This window comes from Myotis nattereri, assembly GCF_964212035.1.
Source record: "Myotis nattereri genome assembly, chromosome: 11".
NCBI classification, from domain to species: domain Eukaryota; kingdom Metazoa; phylum Chordata; class Mammalia; order Chiroptera; family Vespertilionidae; genus Myotis; species Myotis nattereri.
In genome coordinates this window covers 11,452,674-11,474,861 of record NC_138086.1, presented here as the reverse complement: position 1 = coordinate 11,474,861, position 22,188 = coordinate 11,452,674, and the positions used below count along the sequence as shown (strand labels likewise).

At 41.9% G+C, this 22,188-nt stretch overlaps 1 protein-coding gene across 4 annotated transcripts in view; it reads right to left on the bottom strand.

The window, feature by feature from the left end:
- Window positions 1–22,188, bottom strand: part of ST7 (suppression of tumorigenicity 7) — a 308,904-nt gene that overhangs the window by 162,518 nt on the left and 124,198 nt on the right. For all 4 annotated transcript variants that reach the window (XM_081102061.1, XM_081102062.1, XM_081102063.1 and 1 more), the window contains exon 2: window positions 6,744–6,826. In XM_081102061.1, the coding sequence (XP_080958187.1) occupies window positions 6,744–6,826 (83 nt within the window). The remainder of the gene's footprint in view (window positions 1–6,743; window positions 6,827–22,188) is intronic.

Here is a 22,188-nt window from a genome sequence, read left to right as displayed (position 1 = left end):
TTCCCCGTGCCTTGTGACCTCCTCCTTTACTAACTGACAGAAGCAGAGGATGACTAAGGAGCACTGGGGTTGGGGCTTAGGGTGGAGATCTAGATTGGCAGCTGGCCTAAGGTGCCAACTTGTCTCCTCTTCCACCCCAGGGAAGGAACAAAAATCTGACACAAGGTAACAGACAAGGCCCTTTCATCTTTCTTGCAGACCTAAAAGCTGAATATTTCCTGAAGAGGCCTAGATTCTTCCTAGCCAATTGTAGAGGGCCCCTGGGAAGGCACATGGGCACTTTTCCTTAATAATTGTCAGCTGAACCTGAGGCGACAGGCAGAGCCCCGTCTTGGATACACATTTTACCAAAGAGGCAGAAGTGTTCTCAGCATTGACTTTCATCTTTGCCCAGGTGTCGGGGAGGAGGTTTTGATATGTAAATCCAGTCTAGCACCGGGAATGAATACAACTCGGGCCCACCCAAGCTCCTTTATCTTTAGTTTTGGTGAAACCTCCTGGTATTTGGGGAATAAAATAAACACCCTGCTTCGGTGCTGGGTCCCTGTCTCTCCCTCAGAAGAGGACGGCGGTCCCACCCGGACCCAGCCTTTTCCTTCCATTTTTGTGTCTTGTCTCTATTTCATTTCTCAATCCCCAGCCCCCCTACTCAAAGAACCGGATCACTCTCTTTCCGTGCTAGCCACGGAAAAGAGAGACCCCACCATAGCCAATAAGACCTCCTCTTCTTGAATTGCATGTTCTATATATAAAACACTTCTCTCCATGAATGAGGGACTTCCGTATACACATCTCACATTAAAAAATACTCCAAGGTTCCATATAGCAGCACGTTAGTAATTCCACTCCAATTCCATTAAGTCCATGGGAAATACAAAGATGTCACAGTCTGAGATTGACTGAGTGCTTCCTGTGGATTAAAGTAGATGATGATAGCAAGAGGACAGATACAGTGATATGGAGATTAAAGAGGAAATATGAAACTTTCTAGCCCTAACCGGTTTGGCTCAGTGGATAGAGCGTCGGCCTGTGGACTGAAAGGTCCCAGGTTTGATTCCAGTCAAGGACATGTACCTTGGTTGCGGGTACATCCCCAGTAGGGGGTGTGCAGGAGGCAGCTGATCGATGTCTCTCTCTCGTCGATGTTTCTAACTCTCAATCCCTCTCCCTTCCTTTCTGTAAAAAATCAATAAAATTTATTTAAAAAAAAAGAAACTTTCTAGCAGTATACTTCTACAGAAAAAAAATGCCAAATTGACACCTGCTCCAAGTCTTTAGAAATATACTTGGGGGTGAACAGTGTTTGGGGCAAGAGGGAATATCCTGGGCTTAAATGAGATAAACTAAGGCAGTTGTTACAGGTGGTTTATGGTAAGATCCATAACATTTTTACTTTCCTGTTAGAATTTTCAAGTATATGCCTTTCTCCTTACTCACCTACCCTTTAAAAGTCCCTCCCAATTCCGTATGGCAGACATTTTTTTTTACTCTTAGTTTCTGTATGTTTTGTTTAGGAATACTGAAGAGATACAAAGAAGTCTTGACCTCCTGCTTCCTTGGTCTCATCCCTCCTCGGTCACTTGTTTCCCTATCAGTTATGGGGGCTGTGTGAAGAGCTGGTATTCATGCCCTTCCATGCCCTACCCTGGCCACCTACTGCCTTTAAGAAAAGAGAGGACAGAGACCTGAGGTTTTCTTCAAGGTCAGTAGTCAATGATCCATCCCACCTCAGTGTCTGTATGTCCACAGGATGAGACTTTCCACTGTAGCATTACTGATTGTGGCTTAGAAGGAAGGGTCACTCTCCCGGGATGAAGTTATAGAGCCACGGACAGTTAGGAGAAGCCAGCCTGTGCCATGTGCCCCAAGCCCTGCCAACTCACATACTTGGTCTTGGGTGGTATTCAGAACCCATCATTTTAAATAAGCTCCCAGATAATTCTAATGCAGTTGGTTAATTCCTTCACTCACTGGATCTCTGTGCAAGCAACAAATATCCCTAAGTGTTTACTCAAACATATACAAAAAGTGGTATACAAAAACACAGATATGGTCCCAGCCTTTGTGAAGCTTCCATTATAGAGGGAACAAAAATAATAAATGATGACACACAAAAAAATATATACTTTTTAAATCATGGGAGATGTTGGTCTATGTTCTAGACTGGCCAAATCTGACCCAACACATGGCCAATCGGAAAAAAAGATAAAAGTGTCTCCCCCTGAGAAGGTTGCATCTCCCTCCCTTTTTCTTCTTTTCTTCTCTCCCCCTCTCCCCTTTCTTATCTACCTGACCCATTTCTGTGAGTCTGTTAACATGAAAACATCAACTGCTAGACACTGCTTCTATCCACCTTCCAGTCAACACGTCGTGAAAGGAGAAGGATGCCGTGGCCAAGCAGTGGAGATTTAAATCCTAGTCCTCACTCACCCTTACCTGGCAAGGTGACCTGGGCAAGTCATAAGCTTTCTGGATGCCTAGTCCTTCGGAACCAAAAGGGAAGAGTGAGAAGTAGGCAGAATAACAAACTCATTGCTGGCACATTAGTTTAAAAGAGAACAGCGTTTGGCAAACACATTTTATTTCTATGTATATTTGTTCAGTTAATTGACTTTTTCTTCACAAGAAAAACACCAGGGTTTTTTGTTTGTTTTCTTACCTCTGTTCTCCTAAGACATCACATTACATGATAATTTCAGTCTACAGCAAAGGAATCCTGAGGTCCCCAAACAACCGATTTCCCCAGGGGCAGCCCTGTGCTTTGAATGTTCACTGCTTGACTCTCCGAACATTGCTCAGGGGAGAGTAGTTAGATAATCGTCTCTCTGGTGCCAGGAAACAAACCAAACCACTAAGCAGCTCTTTTCAAAGCACCTGATCCTTTACCTCAGTGGTTCTCAATCTGTGGGTCGTGACCCCTTTGGCGGTTGAACGACCCTTTCACAGGGGTCGCCTAAGACCATCCTGCATATCAGATATTTACATTACGATTCATGACAGTAGCAACATTACAGTTATGAAGTAGCAACGAAAATAATTTTATGGTTGGGTCATAACATGAGGAAATGTATTTAAAGGGCCAGAAGGTTGAGAACCACTGCTTTACCTCAATGCTGCTTCTCCAAGAAATGCACTTGGCAGAAAAGAGTTAGAAACCTCTACCCTAGGTTCCTTTCCAGGGTTAGCAAAGATGAATCCCCGAAGGCTGGACAACACCAGTGTCAACAACCTAAAGCAGGAGCCTAAAACTATCAACAACTATTCCCACATTGTAGTTACAAACTAAACATTTTTGAGAAAGGTCTTTCAAAATCTTCACACATTAGAGGTTTTCCTTGGCTCAAAGTTCGACATCAGACAGGCATATCCTCTGAGAATGCTGCCATGCAAATATCCCATAAGGCAGCACGGCAGTGGTCATCAGGTTTCAGCAGCTGCAGCCCACAGGCAGGGAGAAAGCCTCACCAGCCTGATCTGCAATGGCCATGGTCTAGCCATGCTCGGCAAACAGCGGCTCACGAGCCACATGCGGATCTTTGGCCCCTTGAGTGTGACTCTTCCACAAAATACCACGTGCAGGCAAGCATGTACAGTACGACTGAAACTTCGTGGCCCATGCATAGAAGTCAGTATTTTGTGGAAGAGCCGGTATTTTGTGGCAGAGCCACACTGACGGGGCCAAAGAGCCTCATGTGGCTCGCGAGCTGCGGTTTGCTGAGCCGCAGTTTGCCGACCACTGGTAGGGAAATCCTTCATGTGGAGGACAAGAAAAGCAAGCTGGTGGGACTTCACCATCCCTGAGTTAGAAGGAAAAATGACTGTTTGGGGTCTAGCTTTTCAAAGTGAAAGCAACCCACACTCTTGTAATTAAAGCCTAATGCTCCCATAACAATATACTGCTAGAATAAAATCCACACCCACCATCTGTGCAGCAAGCTAACACAACAACCGAGAAGTTAACCAGCAGGCAGTGAAATGAGTGCGAAAGCATGACTGCCCGGGTGGAAATACCTCTTCACCCTTCGCCAGCTGTGTGACCTGAGGCAGGTTACTTACTTGCCTGTTCTACCACCCGTTTACGCATAAGTGAAATGGAAACAACACTAGCAACTACCTAACTGTACTGTTGTGAAGAATAATGAGTTAGCACGTACAGCGTTTACATCTCTGCCTGGCACAAAGTAAGCACCACCTAAGCAGGTAATGTTCTTAAGTGAACACTCCTGAGAGGAATGCACAACCTGACCTTTCCACACCAGAGTGGATTACTGGTTTCAGTATGATATTGCTATGCAAATTGTATGCAATAATGTTCACCCTTTTTTTCTATTTGTTTAATGAAAAAAGATTTTGAAGATGTTTTAGGAAAATACTAAAATATTATTTTTAATGTAAATAATTATTAGATGGAGATTTGTAATACCTAACCCCCCCCAAAAAAAATACATGTGCTAAAAGATTGCCATGTTTTCAGCATATACTTAGTAATAACTTATCAAGCATGTGAAAGCATTTTCTAAGTTTGAAGTTTCTTCAGTCCATTTCAGCATATTAAGGTGGGAACCTAAAGACAGAAGTTCTAGATCTGGCTTCACTACGGACCAAAAACATGAGCATGGGCAAATCTCTTACAGCTGATGCCCAACTCCCTATGAGGTCTTTATTTAGAACAAGAAAGAATTCAGATACAGTTGGGTGTGCACTTAAGGGGCAATATGGTATAAATTATTTCATACACCTCATTTCAACCCACTTTTAGAAGGAACTTTAATATACTTCCCCTCACCTTGGCTTGGTCTCTGCAGCCAACACTGGGCTTTTTATTTGGAGTCCACTTACATACCATCTTGGAGTGCCCCTTGCTGATGTTCTTTCCATTCCTGGTGCAATAGTATCAATTTTAAACATCTCTTCCCTTGAGTCCAGCAGCCCATGTGATACAGCAGAGCAAGATTAACCTGAATATGTCTGACCAGAAGAAAGGATACTCCCCACACTACCACCATTCCCCTCACCTGTTTGCAGGCTTCTGCCCTGCACACACAGCCCCACCTTTTTACTCTGCTCCTTAACAGCTCAAGCTTCTGAAACCCTCTGTTCATCAGGTTCACTTACGCACTTGCTCCACATCTTTGTGTCCTTCCCCCTCAAAACGTGTGTTTTTCTACAGCTTTTCTCAACACAAACTCTGATAACTTTCTTGTCCCTGTTTCTATAATAAAAAGTAATCACAGGGTTACCTATATAGAGAAAAAATGTATAAATCCACTTTCTCCTTAAAGATCATTTGAGTATATGGACTGATTCCACTGAGGTTAGATGACCCTATTTAAGGTACTTAAAGAAAATGACTTCAGATGTTATAATTTATCTCACCTGTAACTCTTTTAGAACTTAATGTAATAGAACAGTGGTTCTCAACCTTGGCCTCACACTCCAGAAATTCTGTTTCTTTGTTATGGGGTGGAGCCACAACATTAGTAACAAAGAAACAGAATTTCCAGAGGATGAGGCCCAGAAATCAGGATTTTAAAAAGATTCCCAGGTGATTCTAATGTGCAGCCAAGGTTGAGAACCACTGTAATAGAACCACAGAGATAATTATCATATTGTTTCTGCTTATTTGGAATTATTTAAAGGGAAACAACAGGGAAATATATGTAAATTTTGAGAGAAAAGGAGATCAGAGGGGAAAAGCTTAGATTTACCATACCCATGTCAATAAATTTAAAGATACAGAGCTTGATTTCTACTGATTTTGCTTATGTCCAATAATTTATTTTGAAAGGGGTAATGAAAACATTTTACTTAAACTGAATCACATTTATTTTGTAGTGTCTTAGACCCTAGAATTTGATGCAAAATTGTTTTCCTTTATTTTCTCTTTTATTTATATTTTGGTTTTCACTTTCAACAAAAGTAATACATGATTGTATAAATTTATATATATAGATAGATAGATAGATAGAGAGAGAGAGAGAGAGAGAGGAAAGGAGAGGTAGAGAGAGATAGAAACATCAATGGTGAGAGATAACCATTGATTGGCTGCCTCCTGCATACCCCCACATCCCAGGCATGTGCCCGGACCAGGGATCAAATCATGACCTCCTGGTTCCTAGGTAGACACTCAACCACACCAGCCCGACTGATTGCTTAAAGTTTTAAAAAATATTTTACAAATATGGCCCTGGCTGATTTGGCTCAGTGGATAGAGTGTTGGCCTGTGGACTGAAGGGTCCCGGGTTTGATTCCAGTCAAGGGCACATGCTGGGGTTGCGGGCTCAATTCCTAGAGGGGGCGCATGCAGGTGGCAGCCAATCAATGATTCCCTCTCATCACTGATGTTTCTATCTCTCTCTCCTTCTCCCTTCCTCCCTGAAACCAATTTTTTTAAAAAAGTTAAAAAAATATATTTTACCAATATGTAACCTAAGTAGTGATAGGCCTCTATAAATGGCCCCACACAACATATACATACATGCAAGATAATCACTAAGCTGCTGGTGTATATTCTTCTAGATTTTCCCTCTGTATACATACTAACATATGCAGAGTGTCCCAAAAAAATATAAACACACTTTAACAGCTGACAGCTCAATTTTGAAAATGAAATGTATTTTAATAAACACTGCCTTTATAATTATTCAAAGTGTGTGTATACATTTTTGGGACACCATACACACACACACACACACACACACATAATCAGCATGTTTTTAAATAGGAAAGATTCCATCACTTACCAAAATAAGCCCCGATATTAATGAGGAAGTGCCTGTCAGGGCCACGTAGAACTTCGGCGTTAACGTATTCAAAAACATGCTCACTGAAAAGAGAAAGAGATGGAGAAGAACAAAGAATGCATGAGTATGCCAGTAAACCAACTGCTTCATTTTTCTTTCTGTTGAAATCATTTTTTTCTGGTGATAAGAATTCTTAGAACTATAACAAAGCCCCAACAAAATGGTTCGGCACTACACAAGCTCAGTATACCAGGTGTCAAATTATAAATCCTGAAAGAAAAAAGCTCCATACAAGGAAAAAGAGCACCTTTTTTATTGTTGTGAATGGTTTTCTTGGATTCATCACCACTGAAAAGTCTCATCTAAGCTGGTTATAACTATCAGTCAAATAGCGAAGATGTCCTGTATGGTTCGTGAGACCCACACACCTGAGTCTTTGATGAACCAACAAAGCAGTATGTCAGCCTTAAAACAAATAAAAAATAACTATATTCAACAGCTATACTTTCCTGACTAGCTCCTGGCACTCTGTTCACATCACCTATACAGTTGACCTGGTTACCCATTAAGAAAGGTTCACTTACAAAGACAAGCACATACAATAGAGTAAAGATAGTCTATTCAATAAATGGCATTGGAAATTGGATTTGGACAGATACATGCAAAAAAATATGACTAGACCACCTTCTTAAACCACACACAACAATAAACTAAAAATGAATTAAAGATTTCACTGTAAGACTTGAAACCATTAAAATCCTAGAAGAAAACACAGGTAAAAAACTCTCTGGCATTTCTCTTAGTAATATTTTCTTCTGATATTTCTCTTCGGGCAAGGGATACAAAAATAAAAATAAACAAATGAGACTAAATCAAACCAAAAAATTTTTGCACAGCAAAGGAAACCATCAACAAAACGAAACACAACCAGTGGATGGAAAAGATATTGGTTAATGATACACCTGATAAGGGGTTAATATCCAAACTTTATAAAGAACTTATACTATAACTCAACACCAAAAAAAACCAAACAATCCAATTAAAAAAATGGGTAGAGGACTTGAATAGACACTTGTCCAAAGAGGACATACAGATGAGCAACAGACGTATGAAAAGATCCTCAAAGTCACTAACAGTCAGAAAAAAATGCAAATTAAAACCATAATGAGATATCACCTCAAGCTTGTCAGAAAAGCTAAAGTTAATAAGTCAACAAACAAGTGTTGACATTGAGGTGGAGAAAAGGGAACCCTCATGCACTGTTGGTGGGAATGCAGATTGTTACAGCTATTGTGGAAAACAATATGGAGGTTCCTCAAAACTTCAAAATACAACTTCCATATGACCCAGTAAGTCCACATGTTGGTATATATCCAAAAAAATCTAAAACACTAATTTGAAAAGTTATGTACAGCCCCTATGCTCACTACAGCATCATTTATAATAGCCAAAATACAGAAGCAGCCCAAGTCCCCATCAATAGACAAGTGGATAAAGAAGATGTGGTACATACATATGTAGTGGAATATTACTTGGTCATAAAAAAAAAATGGAATCTTACCAGTTGCAATGACATGGATGGACCTAGAAGATATTATGCCAAGTGAAATAAGTCAGTACAAAAAAGGCAAATAGATTTAAGACTCAGGAGAGAACCAAGATGGCGGCATAGGTTAACGCCAGAGTTTGCTGCCTTGAACAACTACTTCAAAAGTGAAACTAAAAGACGGAACGGACATCACCCAGAACCACAGGAACGCTGGCTGAGTGGAAGTCCTACAACTAGGAGGAAAGAGAAACGCATACGGACACTCAGAGGAGGCGCAGTGCTGAAGTCAAATTCTGAGGTGCGGAGTGCGCGGAGCGGGCTGGCGGCGGAGGGCGCGGTTGGCGTTTTCAATCGGGAGGGAGTCGCAGACTCTGAGCTCCAGATCCAGGCGAGTCTTTAGGGACCCAGACTCAAACGGGAGAAGCGGGACTGTCTGGCTTCGGTCAGAGCGAGTGCAGCTTTCTCTCCGAGGTTTGCAGCGGTCGCTGGGACTCAGAGAGGCAGAGCCCCTGGGGACAGGACTGAGAGCCGCCATAACTGCTCTCTCCGGCCCACCCTGTTGATCCTGTGCGCCCCGCCCCGCCCAAGCCCTGCACAGAGGCATTTGCCAGATAGCCTCAGGCAAAGGCTAGATTAGCACCTCCCTAGAGGACAGAAGTTCTCTCACTGCAGACACAGCTGATTCTCACAGCCACTTGGCCTGGAGGTCAAACACTCCCTGGTATTAGCTACAACAATCAAGGTTTAACTACAAGACTGCGCACAAAGACCACTAGGGGGTGCACCAAGAAAGCAGAACAAAATGCGGAAGACAAAGAAACAGGACAAAATTGTCAATGGAAGATATAGAGTTCAGAACCACACTTTTAAGGTCTCTCAAGAACTGTTTAGAAGCCGCCGATAAACTTAATGAGATCTACAAGAAAACTAATGAGACCCTCGATGTTATGTTGGGGAACCAACTAGAAATTAAGCATACACGGACTGAAATAACGAATATCATACAGACCCCCGACAGCAGACCAGAGGAGCGCAAGAATCAAGTCAAAGATTTGAAATGCGAGGAAGCAAAAAACACCCAACCGGAGGGGCAGAATGAAAAAAGAATCCAAAAATGCGAGGATAGTGTAAGGAGGCTCTGAGACAGCTTCAAGCGTACCAACATCAGAATTATAGGGGTGCCAGAAGATGAGAGAGAGCAAGATATTGAAAACCTTTTTGAAGAAATAATGACAGAAAACTTCCCCCACCTGGTGAAAGAAATGGACTTACAGGTCCAAGAAGCGCGGAGAACCCCAAACAAAAGGAATCCAAAGAGGACCACACCAAGACACATCATAATTAAAATGCCAAGAGCAAAAGATAAAGAGAGAATCTTAAAAACAGCAAGAGAAAGAAACTCAGTTACCTACAAGGGAATACCCATACGACTGTCAGCTGATTTCTCAACAGAAACTTTACAGGCCAGAAGGGAGTGGCAAGAAATATTCAAAGTGATGAATACCAAGAACCTACAACTAAGATTACTTTATCCAGCAAAGCTTTCATTCAGAATTGAAGGTCAGATAAAGAGCTTCACAGATAAGGAAAAGCTAAAGGAGTTCATCACCACCAAACCAGTATTATATGAAATGCTGAAAGGTATCCTTTAAGAAGAGGAAGAGGAAGACAAAGGTAAAGATACAAATTATGAACAACAAATATGCATCTATCAACAAGTGAATCTAAGAATCAAGTGAATAAATAATCTGATGAACAGAATGAACTGGTGATTATAATAGAATCAGGGACATAGAAAGGGGATGGACTGACTATTCTTGGGGGGGAAAGGGGTGTGGGAGATGCGGGAAGAGACTGGACAAAAATCGTGCACCTATGGATGAGGACAGTGGGTGGGGAGTGAGGGCGGAGGGTGGGGCGGGAACTGGGAGGAGGGGAGTTATGGGGGGGAAAAAAGAGGAACAAATGTAATAATCTGAACAATAAAGATTTAATTTTAAAAAAAGGCAAATAGCATATGATTTCACTTAAATGTGAAATTTAAAAAACAAAATAACACATAAAATAAAAACAGACTCATAGATACAGGAACAAACTGATGGTTACCAAACGGGAGAAGGGTTGGAAGATTGGGTCCAAAAGGTAAAGGAATTAGAATTACAAATTGGTAGTTACAAAATGGTCACAGGGATGTAAAGTACAGCATAGGGAATGTAGTCAATATTATTGTAATAACTATGTATGGTGCCAGGTGGGTACTTGAATTGTTAAGGAGATAACTTCATAAATTATATAATAATTTAATCACTATTCTGTATACTTGAAACTGACATAAAATAATATTTACTGTCAACTGTAATTGATGAATTAAATAAATGGATAAATAAAAAGAAAGGTTAGCTATATAGTTTATAAATATATTTTATTTAGTATCATTTATAACTAGACTAGAGGCCCGGTGCACAAAAATTTGTGCACTCTAGGGGGTCCCTCAGCCTGGCCTGTGCCCTCTTGCAGTCTGGGACCCCTCGGGGGATGTCCACCTGCTGGCTTAGGCCCACTCTCCGGGGGATCAGGCCTAAGCTGGCAGTCAGACATCCTTAGCGCTGCTGAGGAGGCGCTGCTGTACTGGCAGCCATCAGCCTGGCTTGTGGCTGAGCAGAGCTCCCCCTGTGGGAGTGCACTGACCACCAGGGGGCAGCTCCTGCATTGAGTGTCTGCCCCCTGGTGCTCAGTGTGTGTCATAGTGACCATGCATTCCCAGTCTTTCTGCTGTTAAGGTCAGTTTGCATATTACCCTTTTATTATATAGGATAGAGGCCTAGTGCACAGGTGGGGGCTGGCTGGTTTGCCATGAAGGGTATCTCAGATCAGGGTGGGGGTCCCACTGGGGTGCCTGGCCAGCCTGGGTGAGGGGATGATGGGTATTTTCAGGCTGGTCACACCCCCTTCAGGATGGAGGTCCCCACTGGGGTGCCTGGCCAGCCTGGGTGAGGGGCTGATGGCTGTTTGCAGCTGGTCACACACCCTTCAGTGTGGGGGTCCCCACTGGGGTGCCTGGCCAGTCTGGGTGAGGGACTAAGGGCCGTTTTCAGGCTGGCCAAGCCCCCCGGTGACAGAAGCTCCCAGCCTCTCCTTTTTTTCTTTTTCTTTTTTTATTCTGGGATTTATTTACCTTCTATAATTGAAACTTTGTTGCCTTCAGTGGAGCTCAGAGTCGGCTCCTGCTCTCTCCAGCTCCATGGCCACGGCTGGCTGAAAGCAGGTATCTGGGGTTTATTTACCTTCTATAATTGAAACTTTGTTGCTCTGAGTGGAGCTCAGAGCCAGCCGAGAAGCTTGGCTTCCTCCATCACTGGAGCAACCAAGCCTCCTGCTCACTTCAGTTCCTTGGTTGCTGGCCGCCATCTTGGTTGGGTTAATTTGCATATAGTCACTCTGATTGGCTGGTGGGCGTGGCTTAAGGCATAGTGAAGGTATGGTCAATTTGCATGTTTGTCTTTTATTAGATTAGATATTTCACCAACCTTTGACTATCACCAAAACAACAATTGACCTAAAAGGCTTTTTACACACACATTCATATTGTTTACTGAATTTGTTTGTGGAACTGTTACAGGATTCCAGGGTAGTAGGAATAGAGCAACTGAGATAGGAAGTTAAAACAAGGCCAAGCAGTGTAGGCAGCCAGCTTGTAACTAACAAGCCAATATCTTCCCCAGCAAAGACACAGCAAATGGTTTAAAAAAAAAAAAAACCCTCCCTAATGAGAGAATGAAGAAAGGGAGGGGGGAAGGGGAAAGGAGAAAAAGGCAGTTTTATTCTCTAAGCAGGGAAGCCAGCAGTCTCAAGGCTTGGCAAGATAAAGTAGCCAGGTTCTTCTCATGAATTCTGGGGAGGCCACAACAAAGTAAAAAAGGGGTCGGGGGGACCTTGAGAATGAATCTGTACCAAAATAGTCAGCAAGGAATTTTGAGACCTATAGACAGGAGGGTATATAACACCTCAGACCACCACCCAACTTGCTCTTCAGATTAGCTGAGAGCCCTTCTGTGCTTCATAAGCCAGATGTACAGGCTTGCTTTGCTGTTTCAATAAAGGTGATGCTTTAATTGGTTTAATAAATTGGCTTTTCACAACGCAGTCAAGGTCTCTCCTATAAACTCATTTATATCAGAAGACAAGGATCAAGGTTGGGGACAGCCCCTCCCACTGACTCAGGGGGCTGTCCTGTCCGGGAACAGCTCTCGGGTGTCGGCGAGAGGTGCCTATAACAGAAGGGGACCATATCCACTCCGGTTTTAGAATGAAGGATATTAGAAGTAGGATTTTTATGTCTTTAGGGGAAAAGGCTTGGCATTTGTCCTGACCTCAGCCCAAAAAAGCAGTTACCACATCACCATGAACAGAGATCACAGGCTCATGCCACAAGCTTTCTGTTTATGAATGAGACCATGGACAAAGAATGGAAACATGAGTCTGGCCGGCATGACTCAATGGGTTGAGCATCAACCTATGAATCAGGAAGTCATGGTTCGATTCCTGGTCAGGGCACAAGCCCGGGTTGCAGGCTCGATCCCCAGTGGGGATGGTGCAGGAGGCAGCCCATCAGTGATTCTCATCATTGATGTTTCTACCTCTCTCTCCCTCTCCTTCCTTTCTGAAATCAATAAAAATATACTTAAAAAAAAAAAAAAAGAATGGAACCATGAATCTGATACAGTTCCCACACTCTAGAAGACCACTTGCGAAACAGACAAATAAACAAGCAATTACCATAAAGTCTGATGAATGTATACATAGTTCCTGTGCATAGAATTTTATGAAAACACATAAAAAGGCTGGGGGTCTGAGAACAGGACTAGGAGAATAAGTAGACCTTAACCAGACCAAAGAGGGCAGGAGGAGGGATGGAAGGACAGTGTGACCAAATGAAGGGGCCTGCTTTAAAGGTGCTGAGCAAACAGCACAGCCTTTCTAAGCAGCTCTGCCAGTTGAGGAGGGAAGAAGCCTGAGCTCTGAACCCTTTGCAAAGAAGCAGATGTGGGAAAATACACTGATTCCCTCCTTCCTGGCTAGGGGAATCCTCTCAATAAACCCTCCTACCTCTGTACCCATTCTGAAAATGAAATTGACTTGTAGTCTGTCATTTGTAATCACAAGAGTCTGGACTAACACAATGTGTTGGGTCAGTAGTCATGACTTGACTATGTAAACACTTTCTGAGAGAGAGAGAAAGGCACAGAAGGAGAGATCAGCCTAGAGCTACAAGACAAGAGGAGGTACAGCTGAGGTGGCTTTGCTTGGCCACTGTAAAAACAAAAACATAGTGATTTGTCATTTCCCACACAGCAGTCTGTGGAAGGAAGCAGATTTCTAAAAAGGAAAAAACAAACAAACAAAAAAAAAACACACCAAACAACCCTAGTTACAAACCTAGACCTGGTAACTGCCAGTCTGATTACGAGGTGCCTAACATTCTCAAAATTCCCCTTACATTATTATTGATCCCACATTTCCCATGATTTCAAAAACGTCTCCAGAACAAAGTATTCATCTGTTACTCTACGGTTATGAACACTCATACCTGTACTATATACTTTTTAGTAAGTCTCTAAGGACAACCTAAGCATAGAATTCAATAAAATCCACACTTCTAAAAGACAGAGAAAGGTTAGCCTGAATTAGAAGTGCTTTAGTAGCCATATTATCAAACTCCCCAGAAACAGAGCATAAAGGAAGGAGGGGAAAGGTTTTCTACTGAAAATCATTGGCTTGCTGATCCATTAATCATCAAGAATTAACTGATAACCCTGGCCAGTGTGGCTCAGTTGGTTGAGCATCGTCCCATGCACTAATGGGTTACCAGTTCATAACCAGGGCACATAAGCAGGTGTGGGTTTGATCCCCAGTAGGGGTGCATGCAGGGGGCAACCAAATCGATATTTCTCTCTCTCTCTCTTCCTCTCTCTCTAAAATCAATAAAAACATATTTTTAATTCCTTGATAAATGAACAAATTATTTGAGTTTTTTAAAGAGAGAAAAATAAACATTTCACTCATTTGGTTTTATTTCATTAAGATTGAAGAGCAACAGTAATTAATAATTAGGACATATTTCTCTATTATATCTGGTTACAGAAAGCTGACTACAGTTGGGAGAGATAATGGTGGGCATTCAAAGAAACAGAGATACAAATAAAAAGAAAAGCAGGAACAGAAACATTTAGAGAGTGGAAGGTTCTCATTTAAGACCCTACTAATCTTATAGTCATACTAGATATTCTGGCTAAAATCATTAAGGCCTGGCATTTGGCACATCAATGCTTAATACTTACCACATCAATCTATCTACCTATTACAGTGGGGCCTTGACTTAAGAGTTTAATTCATTCCGAGACCGAGCTCGTTAAGGAGCTTGTTAACTCAAATTGCTCTATCAACTCAATGCAAAAAATCAGCCAAGAGACATCTGGTATCTCAAAACACTCGTTAGTCGGGACACTCGTAAGTTAAGGCTCCACTGTATTTAATGTTTATAACAAGAGCACTTTCACTTATTAGAAAATTAATTGTCACATCAACCCCACTATGTCACAGCTGAAGCGTGACAAAGACCTAAAAACCAGTCGCCCTGCCCTCAAAGCTCAGGCTCATGGCATGATAGGGCACACATGGGGATACTGATGAGCGCCTATTAAGGAATAAAAGAGCAAAGGAAAAACAGTAGCCTATCATTGGCAAAGGAAAAGAAGATATAAATAATGAATGTTTTTCATACTGTACTTATTTTTACTTCTGACCTTTAAAAATAAGTCCACTGTGATCTTATCATTGGTGCGTGCTGCCCCAGGGTGGAAAGGCAGGAAGCCACCCTGAAAGAGGGAAGGATCTAGTTAAAGACTTCCCCATTACAATAAAGCTGTACATTACAGGCCAAACTGCCTGAAAACCAAGGGGTATCTTGACTAGTTTCAGCAGGGTCACTAGCAATTACTTTTGAAAACATGAGGCCTGATAATGTACCTAAAAAGTGGACCATAACCTAAAAATTGGGGCATGTGCTTTGAAACATAAACTGGATTTTCCTGAAATATACAGGCATGTCAGTGTAACCTCTATACTTGCTGAGACTAGACAAAGCAAATTCAAGAACAAACTGGTAAAGATTAATCTAGCTTTGTGAAAAATAAATTTATAAAATTCTCCTAATGTGCTATTTCAACCCAGAGACAAAAATTAAGGCTTTTCATTTGATCCGGCCGGGCACTCCTAACAGGTCACTGGCTCAAAGAATAGCTCACCAGTTATCCAAGGGCAGCCTCTGGGGCTGCATCATAGAGCGTCTGAATTTGCTGAACTTTAACTTGGCAAGGTCTCCTCTTTTAATTAATGAGTAATTGGGAAGGAACTAAGTATGGCCCTAAGAGGAAACTTGGTAGGAGGGATAGATACAAGGATTAAAAATTAAGTGACTTCTATGAATCATAGGAGAGAGGAGATAAGAAAATACAACAGGTGACTGTGGGAAGTGAAGAATCACTCCTGTGAGCAGGAGCTAGAGCACCAGAGGGCTTACTCAGGAATCACGGGTAATGGGCCGGTGAGGAGCCAGCCACGTTTCTGGCCCTCGTGGCAATAAGAGCCTCCCTCCACATTCTTCAGAGCATAAGTTATTCAGAAGTTCCATTCCTGGAAAAGACCTGTGAAACAGAGTGAGCGCTTAACCCTGTGTGTTGGTCTCCGTGGATATAGTGCACCTCACACAGAGCCCTGGAATGAAGAGGTTAAGGGAACATCAAAGAGTTAGAGGTACTGACTAGATAGAACTGCAGATCTACAACAACAACCCAAAATATGGGTCTGCTTTGTCCTGTGTTCCTTTTAATGCTTCATTAAAATATGGCATTTGAAACAAAAAACAAAAAACAAAAAAAAGTTATTTTAAAAAATCAGTAATCATTTCAAAAGTTAGGGGGAAAATCCCTAAAAAGAAAGGTTAAAGAAACTAAGCTTATTTAGGCTGTAAAAAGAAGGATCTTTTACCTTTGCTAAAGCATGGATGGACCTGGATAGTATTATGCTGAGCAAAATAAGCCAGTCAGGGAAAGACAAATACCATATGATCTCACTAATATGTGGACTCTAATGAACAAAATTAAGTATTGATAGAACCAGAAACATGGACTCATGGAACAGACGGGCCAGCGCCCAAGGGCATGAGGATGGGGTGACTGGATAAAGAAGGTGAAGGGATTCGCTAAAGAACATATACGAATACCCCATGGACAGGAAGGATAGTGTGGTGAAGGCCAAGGGAGGGGGAGGTGGGGAGGATGGAGGGGAGCAAAAGGGTGAAAAGGGGGACACCTACAATAATGTCAACGTTAAAAATGTTAATATAGTAGTAGTAGTAGTAGTAGTAGTAGTAGTCATAGCAGCTATACTAGCATTTACTGAACACCTTTTATGTGCCAAGCACTATGTTATGGACAACAGGCCAAGGAGTAAATCACCTGCATTGTGATTTGTCCTTGTACTAAACATGGATGCCCTACAAAACAAATGAAGAGTCAGTTAAGAGATGGGTCCTTTTAACTGGATTCTAGTCGCTGGAGGAGTTATTAAACTTGAGGGTGAGTTTGAAGGCAGCCATTTTAGAAGGCAAAGAAATTGTTGAAATCCCAAAATGGACCATATGTTCCTAAATTTCTGATCTCTGCCTTACTAGATGCTGTGAGAACAATCAATTCAGCCACAGGCTATAGGGGCAGCACCTGCAATCTTGTCCTTCAATCAAGTGTCCTTACAGCTTAGGACAAATGCTTCCATTGCAATGGACAAATACATAATCAAGGCTACAATACATCCCAGGCCCTGAGTCAGAGACATCAGGTGGACTGGGAAACTGTTAATTTCATGCAAAGCAACATTTCTGGTTTAGTCACAGAAAGTTCCAAGTCTACAGAAAGCACATTGAGACTGGTTTAGTCACAGAAAGTTCCAAGTCTACAGAAAGCACACTGAGACACATGTTAGTCTATCAGGAAGCTTCTATCACATTTTCTCAGTCCTCCAAAGAGGATTAGGGAGCATACTGGAATAGTTTAATCCACATTGGCATTTTTCCCTGTGAGAATAGGCGATATTCTCTTCTCTCACCTCACTGTTCTTTCAAACCTACAAAACTTCTCTTCTTTCCTGTCAGCTCCCATTAAGGTTGCAACTTCATTTCTGCCCTTCCTCACTTACCAAAGGGTGAAAGAAAAGAGTGAAAATGGAAAATTTAATAGTTTAGTCTGCACACATGCTAATTTTGAAAAGACTTCTAGATTGCACAGCTTTTAAAATTATAGAACTTGACACTGTGATGGACAAAACCCTAAGATGCCCCTAAGAACACCCTATGGCCTTCTGGTGTTCATACTTTACGCAACTCCCTCCCCTTGAGTGTGGGTGGGACATGTAACTTACTTCTAACAAAGATATGTGAGATACCATCTTGGTGGCAGACATGCAGAGGCTCTCCTTGTTGGTTCAATGAAGCCAGGTGGCCATTATTAGAAGCCCATGTAGCAATGGGCTAAAAGCAGCCTCTAGGGCAGTGGTTCTCAACCTTCTGGCCCTTTAAATATAGTTCCTCATGTTGTGACCCAACCATAAAATTATTTTCGTTGCTACTTCATAACTGTAATGTTGCTACTGTTATGAGTCGTAATGTAAATATCTGATATCCAGGATGGTCTTAGGCGACCCCTGTGAAAGGGTCGTTCGACCGTCAAGGGTTTGCGACCCATAGGTTGAGAACTGTTGCTCTAGGGGCTGAGGGTGGCCTCTGGCCAACAGCTGATGTGAAACTGAAGCCCTCAGTTCTATCACAATGATTGCTCCCAATGGCCTGAGTGAACTTGGAAAGAGATTCTCCCTCAGTTGAGCCTGCAGGTAAGATCACAGCCTGGCTGACACCATGATTACAGCCTGCTGAGACCTAGGTCAAAAGACCCAGCTAAACTGTGTCTGCAGTCCTGACCCACAGAAACCATGAGATAATAAATGTATTGTCTTAAGCTGCTATATGTGTACTCATTTGTTACGTAGCAGTATAAAATGTATCTAATCATGTATAATTCATGAAAGTAAAAATTAATGTGGCATCTGAAACTCTGGCTAACTGCAGTACGCCCAGAAAGGGTGCCAACTCTATCTGCCCCAAGAGCTTCTTTCATAAATAAAATGCACCTTCAAACTCTCTTGCCATAACATGTTATTCCACATGCTAATGTGGAATTGTCTTTGCAAATCCAGTAATACTAAAGCAGAAGCTGAAAGAAAACTTTAAAAAAATATATGGAAAGCAAGTATCTTCATTTTACCCCAGTGAATAACCTTTATTTTTTCTACGCACATTTTAAATATACAACATTTGTATGTTTCAAAAAACCTTACAAAAGCTGTTTTACATCTGGGCATAGCATCAGTACAATAGAAAACTGAAAGCAAAGCACACCATGGGCACTTTTTCTATTTTCTTGCTTCTGCTTCCCCTCTCTTTGCCTTTCCCCCTGGTCTCCTTGGGCTCTGATAAGGTCATGAGCTTTTATGCATCACAATCCCCTTGATAAATCCTGTGGCATTTAGCCTTGTGAGAAAAAAGACACAGGACATGAAAGTGTATTTTTAGACTCATTCCTACGGCAAGAAAACCTCATAAATCATTCTGTCTACTCTTCCCCGTACCTTGATGTTGCCATGGCAACTTTACAGGTAGGTACACTGTTCTGCTTTCCTGGGCATCTGGCTCTACTGAGAAGCTGTAATCTGGGGAACTCTATGAAGCAGTATTCAGTCTTCCTGGCTCCTCGTCCCTTGCTGGGGAAAGGCCATCTGTCAAGCCATGGAGGACTGTCCAAAGCCAGATACCTGCAAACGTCAGTAACCCTCAAGGACACGTGAAGCAAGATCTCAGATAATCTGTCCCCTTTCATTTACCAGAGGCTGATAATGAGGAACTATACTGTGGTCAAGAACAAGAGAAAGGCTTATATAAGTCTAATTACATTCTTAGCTATTTAAAATATGTTTGATTTAGGATTAAAGACCATTTTATGAATCTTCCTATGTAACATCAGGAAGAAAAAAAGACTTATCTGTCTCTAATGGGAAAGACCTTCCCCATAGTTATGCTGCAAAGAGAAAGAGGCCGTGTGGAGAAATGGTCCTCAGGGCTCTGGGCACCTCTAGCCTCTAAGCACTCACTGTGCCTCAATCCTCCAGCACCCAGCACGGAGCCTGGCCCAGAGAGGCACTCAATGTTTGGTGACACTGAATGATTGCATAAGGGCAGAGTGCTAGGTGATGAAGTTGCAAATTCCCCAGGATTTCTGATTTTAAAGAACTTCACGTATCTAGAAAAACTTAGTCTTTGATAATTGGGACCTATTCTTCTGAGGTGTGTGTGTGTGTGTGTGTGTGTGTGTGTGTGTTTCTGTCCCCAGAGAACTAGAGCAATGTGAGATGCTTATTAGGTAGACTGAATGACCAACCACTGATAAATTGAGAAGGTCCCAAACATACTTACATTATCCTCACACAGCAAGATCTTGACTATAGAACCCTCACAAATTATTCCTTTGGGATAGCTAATGACTTATACCAGTGGTTGGCAAACTCATTAGTCAACAGAGCCAAATATCAACAGTACAACGATTGAAATTTCTTTTGAGAGCCAAATTTTTCAATCTTAAACTATATAGGTAGGTACATTGTTATTAACTTAATTAGGGTACTCCTAAGCTGGCCTTTGCTAAAATCATCCTCAATCTGATTGAGGTATGTTTGCTGAGGTCGAGCCCTTCCAACTCTCCCATCCACACTCGTCTTGTATACTTGTTTCAGATAGACGAGTGTAGATGGGAGAGTTGGAAGGGCTCGACCTCAGCGAACGTACCTCAAAACAATGTACCTCCCCTGCGCTGCGCATCCCGTGGCCCAGACCGACCGACTGACCCCCCCCCCACTTCTTCAAAATAGACTTGCCCAGGCCGAAAACCAACTTCTGCGCATGGGCCACGAAGTTTCAATTGCACTGTACCTGCGTGCCCGCACGTGGTATTTTGTGGAAGAGCCACACTCAAGGGGCCAAAGAGCGCATGTGGTTCGCGAACCGCGGTTTGCCAACCACTGACTTACACCATTAAACTCCAAAAACACTTCATTTTAAAGCAATTGTACAAAGAAATCTTTCCAAAACACATTCCATATTTGACTGCATCTTTAAACAGAATATCCTAGAAATATTTCAGTCTTTAATTGCTGGCTCCAAGTCATCAAAATGAACATATATTGTAGTACTGTGCGAGCATGCTGCAATGTTTTCAAAAACTCTTCAAGTACTCTATATTTTTTCCCTCCAAAATGAAGTGATCCCAGACTAATGTGTTTTTTGTGTCTTTATCATACTTTTTTTATCACCTGATATGTTAACAGGTATTAATTATTATTTGTTGTTATTGTGTGCCTGCTTCAAACTGCTCTCTCTCCTTCTTAACATGCTACTTAAAACTCCATTGCTGCCTCAAATGCAGGTAACCAACTTTGGTCATTCAATGAATATTTGTTTAATGTGTGCTAGGCTGTGTAAAATACTGGGGATACAAAGATATATGATACATAGTTATTAGTTGTCCTATAGGAGCTCTGGGTTTGTGGAAGAGGCAGACTTAGAAACAAATTAACAGGCAATTCTGAGTGTTGCTCTAGAAATACAGAGTTTGTACTTCTAACTCAGCCTTGAGCTGGGGTGGGGGACAGAACAAAAAAGCTGCTAAGCAGAGCCCCAAGGATGTGCATTAGAACTATGTAAAATAAGACCTCCGGTCTCCCATTGTAACTCTTTGATGCTCATCTGTACGTGCTATGTACACTGGCCTTTTTTTTCTTAGAGCTTGGTGGTTTGGGGAGTTGAAATGACTGAACTGCTGAGTTCTAGACAAGCCAGGCATCACCATAGTGAGCTGTAATAAACAATTCTACAGAATGGCTGTAATCAGTATTGTAGAACACTCTCAGTGGTTCCTGTGTTCACACTGGTGCTCCAACAGGCTCCTCACAGCATCAGTCATGCAAAATGTGCTTGGACTTTTCCATCACCTTGACAAGCATTCAGTCACCAACTTCTCATGTACCCCTCCTTTACTGGAAGTTCTTTTTAAAAATATACAGAAGCTTTAGAAGGTTTGCGAGTTGAATGTTGCAACTCATTACGAAATGGGCCAAAATAGAGATAACTACCTAAAAGTGTTCAAAATACTTGTAGCAATCAACTGGTTGAACAGATAATTATTAAATCTCAAATGCACGACAGCCCTAGCCAGGTAGCTCAGCTGGTTAGAGCATCATCCTGATACACCAAGGGTGCAGATTCAATCCCCAGTCAGGGCACATACAAGAATCAACCAATGAATATATAAGTGGAACAACAAATATCTCTCTCTCACACACACACACATCAATAAAAATAAATGCATGGAAATAACTAAGAGAGGTAAGAATAGTAACAAGAGTAATGGAATAGCCATCCAGTTCCTAAATTTTTTTTCAGTAAATGCTCTATATTTACTAATATCAGCTAACCCATTCATTTACCCAAATGTACTTATAAAAGTACAAGAACTAGAACCTGCAGTTGAAAAATAAAAAGATGAGAATGACCCTCCCCTTGAGAAGCGAAAATAAGATGCCCACACAAATAACACAGGATAGAATATGAAACATATCAGAGAAGAGGTACAGATACAACCTAAAGAAAGAAACTATTACTTCTAAGTAGAAGGATTAGAGTGCTTGATGAATGAGATGTCCTTCATCTCATTCTGAGTCTGGCAGGAAAGAGATGAG